Source organism: Mus pahari, chromosome 22 (genome assembly GCF_900095145.1).
Source record: "Mus pahari chromosome 22, PAHARI_EIJ_v1.1, whole genome shotgun sequence".
Classification (NCBI taxonomy): domain Eukaryota; kingdom Metazoa; phylum Chordata; class Mammalia; order Rodentia; family Muridae; genus Mus; species Mus pahari.
In genome coordinates, this window is record NC_034611.1 from 35,700,327 (window position 1) to 35,716,786 (window position 16,460).

General features: G+C 35.5%; 1 protein-coding gene across 5 annotated transcripts in view; it reads left to right on the forward strand.

Annotated features, from left to right (window-relative positions):
• Window positions 1-16,460, forward strand: part of Epha7 (EPH receptor A7) — a 162,882-nt gene that overhangs the window by 57,357 nt on the left and 89,065 nt on the right. For all 5 annotated transcript variants that reach the window (XM_021222224.1, XM_021222222.2, XM_021222223.2 and 2 more), the window contains exons 4-5: window positions 2,079-2,234; window positions 3,187-3,522. In XM_021222224.1, coding sequence (XP_021077883.1) covers window positions 2,079-2,234; window positions 3,187-3,522 — 492 coding nt within the window. The remainder of the gene's footprint in view (window positions 1-2,078; window positions 2,235-3,186; window positions 3,523-16,460) is intronic.

Below are 16,460 nucleotides of genomic sequence, written 5' to 3' on the forward strand. Positions count from 1 at the left end.
GGTCGCCGTCATGCTTTCCATCTCCACCACAGTCTGTTAAAAATAAATGATATCAGTGACACGAAGAGACTCTCTCGGACATTTCTAAGCCTCACTGCTTCAAGAAGCGGTGCCTTCTCTCTGTTCTCACATGGTATCTTTTAATCCTTGTATGCAGATGGGGCACGGAACAAGATACAGTGAATGTTTATAAAGTAACAGTTTTGTGTGGGGGGGTCTGAGAAGTTTATACTAGACTCTGTCTTACCAGGGAACATCTTCAATAGGGCAAGATTAAATCTTCATGTGTCGTTAATTTTGCTGCGACTTGGTACCGTGGAGCTGCCCTGTTTTCTCTGTACCTCGAGTGTGTAATAATTGCTATTGAGACTACTTAAGGCTGCGTTGTGTGTCTTTGTCTAATGTGATTGTTCCCATTTTCCACTTGTGTGTACTGGAAAACACAGTTTAGAGGATCAGGTTCTGAGGACAATAGTGGATCTTACATTTACAGCAAGATGAAGGTGCTATTGATTGTCCGTATGTCTATAAGTTAAATGTATGTTGCGTAAGATGCTTATCTTGTAAACAGCATTAATTGCTCAAAACCTAAATAATACTAAGCCTTTCACAACTTCAAAGCTATATACAAAAACATTGAGCATGTATACAAAAGCAAATTATAACTCAAACGTTTTGGAAATATGACAGCCTGGTAGGATAGTTCCTACTCGAATTAAATTAAATTTTATTTTCTTCTGAATAGCACAAAAGGAGATCAAACTAAACCTTCAAGTAGAGATTAAAGCTTTAGAGCTGAGTGTGTTGGCACGTGCCTTTTTCCCCAGCACTTGGAAGGCAGAGGCAGGCCGCTGTCTACAAATTCAAGGCCACCCTGGTCTACATAGGACACGCAGAGAGTGATCTCATTTTAAAATAACACAAAAATAAGATTAAAATTTTAAAACAGGTGTCAAATATTCACTAATGTTTCTTTAGATATAGCTGTTTTCCAATAAACTTAAAGTACTTAGGTATTATTTTAATAAATATAAAGAATATTTCATATATTTAGAGTAGCCTTAAGAAATAGTCACGGTGCTGAAATAATAAAAAATTTCAACTTGCAAAATTTGAATTGAAGGTAATTATGAGCTCATAAAATATCTGAGAAGATTAATAGCAGCATGGGTACCTTACACAGTGGGGTCTCAGTGAGTTACAGTAGCCAGCTGGAGAAGGAGCTGAAGCATCAATGTCACTCTGCTCACTGCCTAGAGCCACTGCTGGCTTCCTGAACACTACACCTCCCTGAGCCCAGGAGAACAGGAGTGCCATCCACTCCAGGTCCTATCTGACTTTCTCTGCAATGACCTGTCATCCTGTACACTTGATATTTAAGTATTTCTAGCTGCATATGTAGCAGAAGATGGCCTAATTGGCCATCACTGGGAAGAGAGGCCCCTTGGTCTTGCAAACTTTATATGACCCAGCACAGGGGAAGGCCAGGGCCAAGTAGTGGGTAGGGGAGCGGGGGGTGGGGGGGAGGGAGGGTATGGGGAACTTTCGGGATAGCATTTGAAATGTAAATAAAATATCAAAAAAAAAAAAAGTATTTCTTTATCAAAAATGGTTCGATCATGGAGAGGAGCCTGCTGTATAACTGTCATGTGATCAACTTGAGGCTTAGAGTCCCCGGAAATTCAGAGCAAAGCATTTCAGTCATATCCAGATGGGAGTTTGTGTATCCTTATTAGTGATATGCAGTACAAATGCTGATGTGAAGGTGCTACGTTTTTACTTGAGTCCATCCCTCGACTCTTCAGTGTTCTAATATCTAGCGTTGTACTGAGCCCAGCTGCAGGTATATGTTTTCTATATTGTGTATTTGTATTTTTTTTTTTTTTTTTTTGGTTTTAAAACGTATCATGGTTTTCCCCTGTGGCAACGTATTAAAGCATATATTAGGCCATGGGAAGTTTATTATTCACAAAAGAAATACAATCTCATATTTTTTTTTTTTTCCTGAATAGCTCCACACGTCACAGTCAGTACTGGGCCCACTTCTCCTTACTCTGTCCTCTCTCTCTCCTCTCCAGCCTGTGGCCGCAGGTTCTACAAGTCCTCCTCTCAGGATCTCCAATGTTCTCGGTGTCCAACCCATAGTTTCTCTGACCGAGAAGGATCATCGAGGTGTGAATGTGAAGATGGGTACTACAGAGCTCCTTCTGATCCGCCATACGTAGCATGCACGAGTAAGTTCAAGCCACAGAAAGAGTGTCTTAGATCTCCCTTCCGTTCGTTTGCAGCACTCAAAAAGAGCATCACTTAGGCAGGCCTTAAGTTTGAAACTTTGAGGGGAGGAGGCCCTTGGTTCTGTGAAGGGGCATGCTAGGGCAGGGGTAGGGGGTAGACAGTGGGGGAGCACCCTCATGGATGCAGGGGGATGGAGCTTAGAATGAGGCATTTTGGAGGTGAAACTGGGAAGGGGGATAACATTTGAAATGTAAATAAACAAAATAACCAATAAAAAATTAAAAAAAATAGTTTTCCATAAACAGATTTAGTTTAATAGAAATATTAGTATCGCGTTACCTCTCACCACTTAAGAGGCATTTACTCACATTTCATATATAGTATTTCTTAGAAAATATTACACATTATTGGTCATACAGTGGACCAAATGTGACTAAATAGTAGTGTTTTCTGAATGAAAATCTCGGTAATAAACAAGAACCAATCTTCCATTTTGGTACTGCAAAATTAATGAATATTTGAGAGGCCAAAATAGAAAGCAGGACCACTCATTGCTATCAGTATCTCTTGAGCATAGTGTGAATGAAGTCAGGATGTTTACTGTGATACGGCTCCAAAGAAAACTATCACATAGCTTTGTTTTCCTTGGGTTTGCCTACTTTCTTAATTCCTTAGAAGAAACATTGTGAATGGCTGTGGCAAAAAATAGAAAGACAGTTGTTGCTCTGTGCTTGTTCAACATAAACAGAAATGAAATGAAGCCTCTTGTCAAGTGAATTCATGGAGGGTTTATATAACTTCTCTACTAACTACAATTCAGTGCTTATGTGAAAGAAATCATGTTAGCCATGTTCTATTTTCATATTCCTCATAGATGCTAGTGTTCATTTTGTTTGTATACACTTTTCTTCTTCTTTTGCCTACTTGTTTATTTATTCTTGGCTTCCAAAGGGCCTCCCTCTGCACCACAGAACCTTATTTTCAACATCAATCAAACGACTGTAAGTTTGGAATGGAGTCCTCCGGCTGACAACGGGGGAAGAAACGATGTCACCTACAGAATACAGTGTAAGCGGTGCAGCTGGGAACAGGGAGAATGTGTGCCGTGCGGAAGTAACATTGGATACATGCCCCAGCAGACGGGATTAGAGGATAACTATGTCACTGTCATGGACCTGCTTGCCCATGCAAATTACACTTTCGAAGTTGAAGCTGTAAATGGAGTTTCAGACTTAAGCAGGTCGCAGAGGCTCTTCGCTGCCGTTAGCATCACCACTGGTCAAGCAGGTATGTGCGGCCGGATTTTACTGAATTCATAATGTTGGACTGTATTAGTTAGTGGTTTTGCTTGACTGTTTAGTTAATGCAACTACACAGATTTTTGTCTTGCCAGCATTTTGATTATTTAACTTTTGTTAAATTATTTCTCTTATTACTTGTTAAATGTCGTGTATAGTTATTAATATCCCCATAGTACTGGCAGGGAAAGTAAAAGTGGGTGTGTTCTAAGCTGGTTTAAACTGTCATACTTCAAACTGTTTGGTTGAACACTCTAAAGGAGGAGTGAGAAACTACTGTTAAATTACTGAATAGTATTTCTTATGACCATATTCTACATGACATTAAAAATAATGAATGTGGTTGTTATGATATTGTATATTGCTTAAGACATTTTTTACTGCATAGAATATGATTGTCTTAGTTAGGGTTCTTATTGCTGGAAAGAGATCATAACCATGGCAACTCCTATAAATGAGAACAATTAGGGGGGTGGCTTACAATTTAAGCCCTTTAGTCCACTGTAGTCATATTGGGAATAATGGCAGCATGCAGGCAAACATGGTGCTGTCGAAGAAGCTGAAAGTTCTACATCTAGAACTTCAGGCAGCAAGAAGTGAAGGGGTTTGAGCCTCCAAAGCCCACCCCCTAGTGAGACACCTCTTCCAAAGGAACCACACCTACACCAACAAGGCCACACATCCTAGTAGAGTCATTCCCTATGGTCCTATTGGGGTCATTTATATTCAATGATATTTTTGAAATATCTGAACTTTCCTTTTTAAATTTGGCATTAGTATATTTTAAGTTCATCAGTAGATGTGGGATCTTGTGACCGTCCATATTTTGCAACACACACTTGGTCAATTTAATGAGTATTTCAAAAGAAATGATAATTATGAATTTGTAGCTTAGTCTAATGCTAGCTTTCATTATTTTTTTTTTAACTGATAATTGAAATGCCTTCCTTAGTCAGCTTTTGTTACAGTTAATATGTTCTGAAAAAATGCATGTCAGGAAGTCAGTTAGAGAAGCCAGACATTTCTAAAACCACCTGGAAAAAAAAAATCTTATTACTGGAAGACGTTTCAGAAATTGGAGCTTTTCACAACTGACACTGTTGAAAGATGCTGTGCAGTCGATATTTAGTAGATGTCGCTGAGGACTCAGTTATCAACTGTACTAAAAGTGGTCCTACATCAGATGATGAAGTTTGACTAACATTGCAGAAGGCTTATAAGGCGCTCTTTGTGGTCTTCTGCTGAATCTAAAACCAATCAGCATTCAAGGAGCCTGCTCTAGCCTTCCATTCTTTGCTAATTTTCCCACCCTACTGCCTGTTTAAATTGCTACCATATAATGACAACTGCATATGGACTTGTGGTGAGGAATCTGTATACATACACGATACTTTATTTAAAAAAAAAAAAAAAATAGCCCATGGACTGCTCTGTTGTCCTGGAGAGCACTGGGAAGGAATTCAGCTAAAAACTGAAACTTCATGAAGAAGTAATGGTTTGTTTCTCAAATCGGGCTCACTAAGAAGCAGTCAGCAAGATGGAGTTTGGCGTGAGGAGCTTGATTAGGGGTGGGCTTGAGATTAGACAAACCCGGAAGAGGAGAACAAACAAAAGTGGGCATCTGGGAAATAGAGCTGTGATGCCGTCGTGTTGGAATCTTCTGCCGTCTCCAGGGAATGGTCCCCATTTAATGAACTTCCAATGTTATCCTCTATTGAAATGAATTTTACACTTCAATGTCTCCCAGATATTGACTGTAAGTTTCACTAGGAAGGAATATCATTTTTCAGACAAAAAAAAAATTCTGATGGAACAGGGAAGTGAGTTCTGCTTCTTGGCAGCTATCTCAGCATCTGGTAAAATAATTTCTTTTGTCCTTCACCAAGGGGACTGTGACCACCACATCGCAACATCCATTACATAAAATTAAATCATGGTTTAAAAAAAAAAATAAGAGAGCAAAGTTCAGGCTGTGTTTAGAGAAAGATGATGATCTGGCCTGGGTCAGTAAAGATTTCCCTGAAGGGCTGGTGAGAACCTTGTGTTGGGAAATCAGACCCTGATGCAGTGAGAAGTGCTGGCTTTGGAAGTAAGCAAGGTGTTGTTGATAGAGTATAAATTTCTTGTATTTTTTCATAACACATTTACATATTAATCATAGTCGATTCCCCCATTTGTAGAAAATCGTTATGTTTCCTCACATAATAGATCCTACTTACAGTTTCTCTGCCCTCTACTCATCCCAGTTTCTTTCCACCTCCCCCAAAATTCATTGCTGTTTCTCATTCGTTATTATCCGTTAGCCTTCTTAGGGATGATAATAAAATAAAAGATAAGACAAAAACAAACACATGGGGATTGGACAAAACAAACAATGGGAAGTAAAAGAGCCCCTGAAAAAGGCACAAGGATCAGAAACACACACACACACACACACACACACACACACACACACGCAACTGTGAACACTCAGTGAGCACCAAGATGGCAGCTCGATGTTCAACAAGTTGTGTGGATATTGCATTCACCTATGGCCCTTGCTGCGAGATTGCAGAGAGTACCCTATAGCCCTGGCAATTATCTGTGTTGTTTAGGGGTTCCCATGGGACCTCTTTGGCTAACAGGTACATTAGTGCTTGAGTAGGAAGAGATGGCATGTTTGGGCTTTGTCTCTTTTTTTGTCTTTATTTGGTGACTCCAGATAGACTGCCATAAATACCTCTCTAGATTAATTCCCGAGAAAACAAAACAGTATGAAGTATTTTCTAAGGACAGGAGGGCTTATGTGGGCATTATTCAGTGTCTTACAGATAATAAAATCCATTGATATCTTAGTTTCTTTTCTTTCACTCATTGTAAATTTGATTGTATATAGGCGAGGGGTTTTCACAGAGCTCATATCACTAAAATTTTGAATGGTTTTGTGAAATTTTATAGGTAAACCATTGAATTTAAGAATGTGACTTTAAAGAATCACCAATAAATTGCTATACCCATATTATTGCAACTTATTATACTGACTACCTGAGAATTTTCAAAAGTATGCATATGATTATGTCAAAGATTGTTTCTTAATCTCTTAGTTGTAGAATCCATTGCATGGGAATTCTCAGGTTAAGTAAAGTATGAACTGTTGACAAGAAGGGGATCTAATAATGTCCTGTGGACATTAATGACAAAATACCTTTGAGAGGTAATTATGAAAAACAGCACTACCGCTGGTGGTCATTTCGTTCCCTTTCTTCAAGGAAAAAGAGAATGACATATTTCAGTTTAATTTTAATTTTTTCGATTCCCAGATCTGATTTCTCATTCTAAGAATTATTTCAATGATCTGTTTAGTTTGATTTGTGTTTTTTAATGTAATGTTTGATATTAATTACATTGGTAACATCCTATGATATAGCATAATTCATAAGAAAAGCTATACTAAAAAGATGCAAGCACACGTCTTTTTTCTTAACTTTCAAAATCAGCCTTATTCACATGAACTAATGTGATTCAACTATGAATATTTTTCTCAAAAATCAAACCAAATTATCTCTTTCCTATGATTTAAAATGGTCATAAATCAACTTATATGCCTGATACATAAAATGAATTTGTTCTGTTTAAGTTGGTGCATTTTTATATTTCTTAGAAATATAAACCTTGGTTTATATTTAAAGGAAACATGCCACTAATAAGAAAATACATCTTCTGTTTCTAGAACCTTTACTGGTTGTAAAGTAACATTATATTTTTCATAAAATATAATCAGCCACTAGGTACAAAAACTTACAACTACAAAAAACAATGAAACATCATTTAGAAAATGTGTTAATTTTCTTAAGCATACATGCGTAAGCACACTTATGTCATCTACAGTGGAAGAGCAGGGCTCTCTGCTCTTTACAGTGCTTATGCTAGATCTTTGACCCCCCAATGTGTCCATATCAGGTGACAGGTTATACAAGGAGGAAAGAGGAAATGACATCTTCCAGTGATCTGGTTCCTCACAATCCATGACCTTTTAAGAAGTGACCCTAGTTTCTTTCACCCCTTTTCCCCTCTTTCCACTTACCCGAGGACAGGCTGTAAGAAGACACAGATGGAAAACTGTGATCTGTAAGCCCAAAAGTGAAATCTTGGCAAAGTCGAACACCGTTAGGTTTTGTTTGGGAATATTTCAGTCCCTTCAACTGTAGGAAAATAACTTTAAGTAAGTCTATAATATGTTCTAGCAGATCATGCTGATTAATATAGGTATTCATCTCTGAAGTCATTGGATTTCACCTTATTTTGAAAGAAAATATTTTTTTCTATGAACATGAGATTAAATAGGGCATCTACTACCCCTTTGTGTATCTGGCAAAATGTGAGAGTTGTAGATATTTACCTTTTTTTTTTTTTTTTTTGTGATTTTCCTCCTCTAAAAATTTTCAATTAGTTTAGTGAGAGTCGTGGTAAATGGCAAGCTGACTTGTACTCATGCTGTTTTCTATATTCAAAACAAGCTGATTAATTATCTAATGAAATATGCAGGCTGTGCTGTGATGCTGCCGTATGACTCTGTATAAATTAGTTAGGAATTTTTGTTTTAGTTTCTAAGCTTAAAACGTTTGTCATATTCTTGGCACTCTTAATCTACCAATTTGCACACAATTAAGTAACTGCTGTATATAATATTTTGGGCAATATTTTACAGCTATGTTTTAGAGAATTAAATTTGTAACTTACCAGCTTTGAACCCCTTCTATTAGAGGCCTTGGATTGTTATCCTTGAATAGTCCATTATGACAGTATTAGATGCAGTGATGTTTATACTATGTTTTGCCCTTAGTAGAAGCCCTTTCATTTTGCTACTGAAACTGTCTCAAGTCAAGGCATAAGCCAACTAAAATACATTCCCTAAAACGATATTTACAAAGAGATAATGACTTCATTTTTAAAAGGTTAAAAATAAAACAGTTAAGTGATAAGTAGAAATTTGGTTTCACTAAAATGTGCCTGCTTCTCCTTTTCTTTTAAAGAGAAAAGATACAAAAACCGTGTTTACTTAAGGAAATAAATGAAATATGCAAGAAAAACATTGCAGGATATAATCTTTGGTAGATATCTGTGAATTCATTATCTGTTTATGGAGTTCCTAAACAATTAAAAGTAATTAAAATAGCAAATTTATTACTATGATAGCAATTGAAATGCACCGAAGGTTTCTAATATGAATTAATTTAGAAAGTACCTTTTGTTAATCTTTATTTGGTCCAAACCAGTTATCTCTGTGATTTACTTTCCAGTGTACAGATGGCTTTGGTGTATGAGCCATTAATCTGTTCTTGTGGAGTCAATTGTCAAACTACTTCTGTTACTAAAATAAAAGCATTCCGGAGACAAACTTGATTTCAGACAATGAAAAGCCAGAGAGTAGAGAGCCCCATCACCTGATTGTGTGTGAATGAATATAGATATGTAATAATAAGCACTTGGACCCATGTACTAGTGGAACACAGTTCTTGCCAGCACCCGATTCTATGCCCTTCCCATCTTACCTATGCATGCCCGTTGAGTCCCTGAACCTACATAGTGGCATCGCCTTGAGAACAGTAGAAGATGGTCTTTGCATTGATCAGCATTTGGTTATTCTGTTTCAGCACCAGTCTGCTGAAAGAGAGAGTAAATGTTGATTATTTTATTTCTTGCTTTGTTGGTGATGAATTGAAGCAAATTTGATTCAGACAAGCAGTCTGGTGAAATGAGGCAGAGCTATCCAGAAAACATCTGTATTTATCCACGAATGCAGTAAATTAGACGTACCTAGAAAAGACATTGATTCACGAGAATCATTAACAGTTCTAACCAAGTGATCCAAGTAATAGGGTAAAGGAGAGAACACTATCAAGATCTTGCTTCTCAGATCTGTCAATTAGAATTGCAATAGGCTGATCTTTACTTGTTTAAAGCTGTTTTATGACTTTGTTCTTTTAGAAGCAATGGGTAGAATCAATTAAGAGGTGAAAGATCCATGAAAAATTATCCAGCTTTACTGCACTTCATTTACAAAGAGGTCAATCAGAAAGGAAGAGATAATTGCTCCATCCTAACGAAATTAATCTGGGACACCCAGACCAGATGATGTATGCTCTGTGACAAAATAAGTGACAGAGATGCGCATACAAACCTGTAGATTCTTGTCCTGTTGCAGATGAGGAGCATAGAGTAGGTGTGTCAAAACAGTTGCCGTAGGTTTAAGACATGAAGGTCTTAATTGTGCAGTGCATTTGACATCTCATAATTAGCAACTCAAGTTTTGACAATATCTGGTCATTAAGTTCAACTTATAGAAAGATGCAGAACATTGAACATACCATGCAGTGAGACAATTATATAGGATAGACTAGCAAACACTGGTTTAGTCATTAGCACTGGTGTGTTATTCAAGTGTTTTTGTACTTTAATCACCACTATTAACTCTGGATTTGTCAGGCTATGATAAATATATATGTACATATATACACGTACATATATATTTGTACTGATATGAACATAAATGGTAATAGATGTATATATGTGAGAAAATAATGGTTTTTAGAACCCCCAATGTTACAAGATGGTAGAACACCAATGTTACAGGATGCAAATATAAAAAGTGTGGCATCTGAGGTAGATAGCAAAACAGGCACTGCAAGGCCAGAAAGGGGCACTTTCTCCTTTTTCAGCCAGGTATTGACAGATTCAAATGTCTTCGGAGGTCATCCAAATGAAGAAAGACGGAAATCTTTTGGAGTTGAACATTTGGAGCTAAGAAAGGCAGTTGTGCTGTGAAATTTGAGGTAGAAAATATCATAATCCTATTTCCATGGTCAGAAGCAAATACACTGTAGCATATGCAGCAGGCACGCTTGGGGTTGGCTGGACTGAATTGTAATAGATTGCTTTTTATGCTGATTTCATACAACATTTATCAAACCGCTAAAGACTGAGACGGAAAATGAGTCTGAGTTTGGTTTGGAAAGAAATGGCCGCCGATGTTCTTTTCCAATGCATTATCATAACCTTGTTTTCTCCTTGTTTTGACATTTCATTCTATTTTCTTACATGCCTGACATCACTAAAAACCCACATTTAGCCTCACATAAATTTTATTGTTGAGATTCATATAATAGCACAAATAGAGGTCAAAAAAAAAAAGGAGAGCCATTAATTCTATAAAGGAAAACTGTACATATATAGCCATCTCTCCTGTAATGTGTTGCCATTGTTAACATTGAAGGCTATAAATTTAGCATACACCACATAGAGAGCCTTGTGTCTTCACATGTATTGCCATGGGCATCGATAGAGCTTGTAGTTATATAATGTTGTTTCATTTTGTATTTTGTTTTCCCCGTTTCTTTGTCTCCTTTTCCCATGTATGTTAAACTGCACCATAGTGCACACTCACCTGTTTTAAACGTGGAGGGATTTTGCTGGATGCGTACTTGTGTGACAGAGGTAGGATTTGTTAAATATCTGTGTGGTAGTACCGACCTGAAGCACTCTCAGCTTGCTCTTTAGGAAAACACACAAACTCACAAATGCACACTAACACTCTAATGAATACAAACTTGCACACCAACACACTCCCCCTGCACAAACACAAATACACACACTCAAAGACACAAACACACACAAACACACAAGTATACATACAAACACATACATACTAAACCAGAAAATTGCCCAAAAGTTTTGAAATGATTCTTGCTATTTTCAACATCTGTTACCACTGAACAAACTTCATTTTCTAGTGTAGTCTTCTCTTTAATTTAATTTTAAGTTTTAAAATTTTTATAAACAGAATGCTGGGAAAACATTTCAAGAACTCTTGGGTTTTAATGTCATTTTTACCATAAACCTGCTACACTAAATGCTGTCAAGTCAGAAAAGATATACTGACTGGCTTCCTTTAAACTACTATCTATGTCCAAGTTTCATTTTTTAATTTGACCTAAGGTGGAAATGCGTGGGTGGATTGTAATTGTTGTATCCTGGCGACTCTTCAGTCTGTTTTCTGGACATACCTCAGCAAATCTGCTGAAGCAGGAAGAGTTGATGTTATATTTTCTTTGGTATTCAGTTATTAATTAGGGACCTCAGTGGATATACACAATATTGTCTTCTGAAAATACATTGTGTGTTTGCTGAGCCCCTTTCAACTTTAATCTGTAAACTTTATGAATGAAGATGATTCTGATTGTGTCCTTTTATATTTCTTCCTTCAGAACTACAGAACTAAGCACTCTGCCTGTGTTTCTGTGCTGAAATCTCTCTTTGTCTGCTCGTTTGCCTCTGGGCTTTCCCACTGCTGAAACTAGAAACCTGTGAAATTTATTTTTCTATAAAACAACTTAGAATATATCTTCATTAGAACTAAATTAAATATGTATATTTAACCTTTTAAATTTTTTATGGACCAGTGCAAAATCTATTTTGATGTCATTATGTTTTAGAAACTTGAAATGGTTTTTAATTCATATTTTGGCAAGATGTAATTTTTAGTGTATTTGAACTCAGAATTTTGCAAGGTGTGATTTAAATTATAAAATTTTAGAAAGTCACAGAATTATATGTTTACAAAAGTGAATCAGTAGTAATTGGAAAGCTTTGTTGTTTACTTTTTTGTTGTATCCAGGCTAAATATGTATTTTTATTAAGAAAAGTTATGCCATCTACCAAATAGGTAGGTTTCCTGTACAGCATCAAGTTTGTTTTTGAAGACAAGAAAACTGTTATATGTATTCTTAACAGAAGTCAGTAAAAGAAAAATGTGTTTATTTTTTGAAGCCAGCAAATGAGTAGAATTTTTTTCAACAACTATCATATAATTGGACACTTGGTTTTGTCTGTCTACTCGTAGGTGCATAATAAATATATCTAGGAGAGTTGAACACGGAAATTAGATTTAGTGTTCTTGGGGGTAGCTGAAATTACCCTGCCACTGTTACGAAACATTGGTTTTTTGTTTTGTTTTGTTTTGTTTTGTTTTATTGTTCTTAGGGTGTAAATAAATATATTGACAGTAAAGAATTAATAGCACATCCAGGAAGACTTTATTTAATAATAATGATGCAAACAGTTTTTATGCCATTCGCTTTGTCTAATTTATAACTCTGTTTGATTGCCACAGCATGCCTTTCATCTGTAAGAATTGCACCCTAGGGAGTAGTCAACTTATTAATTCATCGCTTGTCTTTCTGTATGGTTGCAAGTCCTATTATAGTTTGAGCAGAGTGACACTCTCTTCTGAAGGCTACCAGCCAACTGGTTCCAGTCTAGCTGACCTTTTGTTTGTAACCATGATCCTAATGGTTTTCCTATTGGCTTCTGTTTCTCATAGATTACATTACAATCTACCCTTTTGTCTTACGGTATCTTGATGGGGACAGAACAGCAAGAGTGAATTGCACACCTGCAATTACAGAGCTTTAAAAAGAGGAAGGACCTGCTTCAAGTTAACCTGTAGGCTTTTTTTTAAATGCCTTTTGATTTATCTGTCACTTGATCCATCAGCAATGAATAATTTTCATGGAAGGTGCACTTTAATTACATTCCCATTTGACTTGCATTATCAACCCCTATCTAGGTAATTAATCTCACCAAGTATCCAATTTCGGCCTTTATTGCTGGCAGGCAGACCTTCTGAATTATGTGTGCTTGAATGGATCTTGGGTCTTTTCACCAAGCCGCCCCTGAAAGAGATCTGAGACTCTCCAAATCCCAAAACTATGTCTTAGATTTTTTTTTCCTAGTAGATTCTGTGAACAAATTATATTTAGTGTCACACACGTACTTCCACAACTTATAGTTTTGTATTAATCTTAACTATGAGATAAACCTAGGACATGGATACTTGAGGTACCCATAGTTTTTGTCATTTGTCAGTGGAAGATGTGTGCTATGTTAGTAAATAAAGGGAACACTTCTGTCCATCTGCTGATGTAAGTTAGATAACAACCATCTAAACTTCAATGGGTTCTTTTACTTTCAGGAACTTTTTTTTCTAAATTAATGTAAACAATTGGGTTGACGATAAATCAAAATCAGAAGGACTTAAAATTACCTCTATATTTTATATCATCAAACTCCATTTTCTGTAATTTTCCCCTCTCTGAGTTTAGGTACTTGACCTAGGGCCTAACTTTGGACTTTTAATTGCTTAATTTCCCCACTGACTACAGCCAAAGATGGGTTTTTGCCGTTTTAGTTTACATGTGCAGTTATGCACAAATACTCTGAAATATTTAATTTTCCCTTTTTCTGCCCCCTCCCCCCTCAAATGGTTGGACACTGATGGTTTCCAGACCTGGGAATTATGCAGTATTTTACTTCTCTATTGAGTACACTTCAAAAACGTGGAGAACTTCTTGGGAATAAATCAGAGGACGGAAAAAACAGGTTGGCTCTTTGAAAGTGCTCTAAATCCGTGGCAGGATTTTAAGGGAGGATTTGGCTGCTGTGCAGAAGTGAAGGCCATGTGATCAGTACACTGGAGAGGTTGATGTGTTGTTCAGGAAAATACCATGGAAGACGGGGATTGTGATAGGAGGAAAAAGAACAGCATTTTCTTATCACATACAGAGGTATCTGCAGAGCGTGGGCTTTGTATATTTGAAGTCTTTAATCAGGAGCGAACTTATTGAAAAATGGAAAATTAAACTGCTGTCTTGACTGCGTTGGTTGGACTGTTATTACATGCAGTTTATATACAGGGTACAGTTAGACCTTGTTGGAATTTAATGACTCCATGTGTTTTTATCTGCGGCTCTAACACCCCTAAGGAGACCCTATTCTTTATCTCCCCAAGGCCATAGATTATGATTATATTTATAAGATCAAATAAACACCATTAAAATATTTAATCCTTTAACATGTATGTAGCTTTAATTTGAGCATTTTAATTACCACAATTGAATATGTTATAATATATAATTATGTATTATGAAAATAGTTAACATCTTTTTATAAAAATCATATTTCTTTTTAATCCAAGCATTGTTTGCCTTTTTATATTTGAAAACAATTTTTCTCCTTTTTATCTTACTTTAATTTCATATTTGCCATCCCACATATTTTCTTAGAAAAGAAATAATTCAGTTTTCTTCTTAGGATGTGATCATAATAATTGCTTACAAGCTATACTGAAGAACCAAATGCAGTTACAATTGGAATGAATATTTCATTCTGTGATGTACTATTATGAATTTATCAGTAAGACCTGTGTACACATGTACACACATATCTAATTAATTTGTGTAATACATTTTGATAAAAGTTATTTCCCTAAAATTTATTATTACCCTATGCATATCCTAATAATCAGATGCAAATACACAAGTTTTTAAAAATTTGTGTCATTATTTTGATATGTTTTGAAACATATGAATCGTGAAAGTGTATATCTTTAAATAGTTTTATTTTTACTCCCTACAGCACTATTTGAATCAGAATATGGACATTTCATTGATAGCTACAGATGAAGGAATTGAAATTAAATATTAGAGACATTATATAACAACCCCACAGGCTCTTGATTAGCATTTATGAATGATTTAAAAGGCAGGAGATTTCCTTCTGAGTTATTTTCTTTCTTACTATATATTCTTTAGACGTAATTTTTTCTGTATATTTTCAGCATAAAGTTGTATTACTTTGGTTATGGAGGCAATAAATATCTTGAGTGAGATTATATTTCTACAGAAAAATAATCTCAGTTTCTATGTGATACTAAATCCATGACAAGATAGACCATAGAGACATTGAAGATAATGCGACCACTGGATTTAGAGTTGTAAGTTTGCATTTCAAAGTAATCAGTTGCCTTTTGTTCTTGGGAAAATATTCCAACTTATAACATTAGTTAATCACTATGGTATATAAGCAGTTATGCATTGGTGACACTATTGAACCCAGATAAATTTTTGCAAAGTTGTGGTATAAATACAAGTGTTGAAAAGCGGAATCTTGTTAAAATTAGTAAAATAAATTTGCTAATTTTATTTATGGTTAATGTTGTCTTTATTAATTTAATGCATAACACTTTTGATATCCTGGACTGTAAAAGAATTATAAATTATGGACTTTTCTTTGAGCAAGTAGTGTTACCATTTGCTTGGTATCTAAACATATCTTTCATAGTCCATACTTCCAGGAAAGAATAGAGGTTTATTAGCTATAATTCATTTCAAAAATAGCATTATTTCTCAATAAAGTGGTTTCTCTAATAATTTTTTTTTAAGATTCTAAGTATTGCATGCGTTTTATTTTAGTGTACTTGATGGTTAATTTGTGTGACAGATATAGAGCCTTCATAATACTGTTTGAGAATGCACATCATATATGTATAGATTTTAATATTTATGCAATTTATGATGAAGTGATTAATCTCTTCCTTTATAAATGTATAATATATAACATATCATAAAGTATATAATTTGCCAACAGAATACAGGAAATATTCTACATTTGTTTTATACTTTTAAAAAATAGAAAATTTAATGATAATGATATTATAGGCATGACAGTGAAAAACTTCTGACGATCAGGATGTTAACTTGTTTAGGTTTGTAAAAAAAGAAAAAAGAAAAAAATATTCTTTATCTCTCCTCTCTCCTTCAAACAGTACCATAGTTTAAACTACTTTGGTTTTGTTTTTATTAGTATTTAATATTCAAACAGTTACCATCTTTGTAGAGTTTTATATATTATTGCCAAGCTTTATATTTGAATTTAAATAGCAATCATCACAGACTCCAAGAACTATTATTTGGTAGAGTGCTAGTCTGGAGAAATAATTCGATTTTGATGACTTGATTCAGGTTCTCATAAGCAGAGAATTCACTTTCCTAGTTCTCACTGAATTTACAAGTGACTTAAACACTCTTCTTCCATTTCATATACTCAATTCCT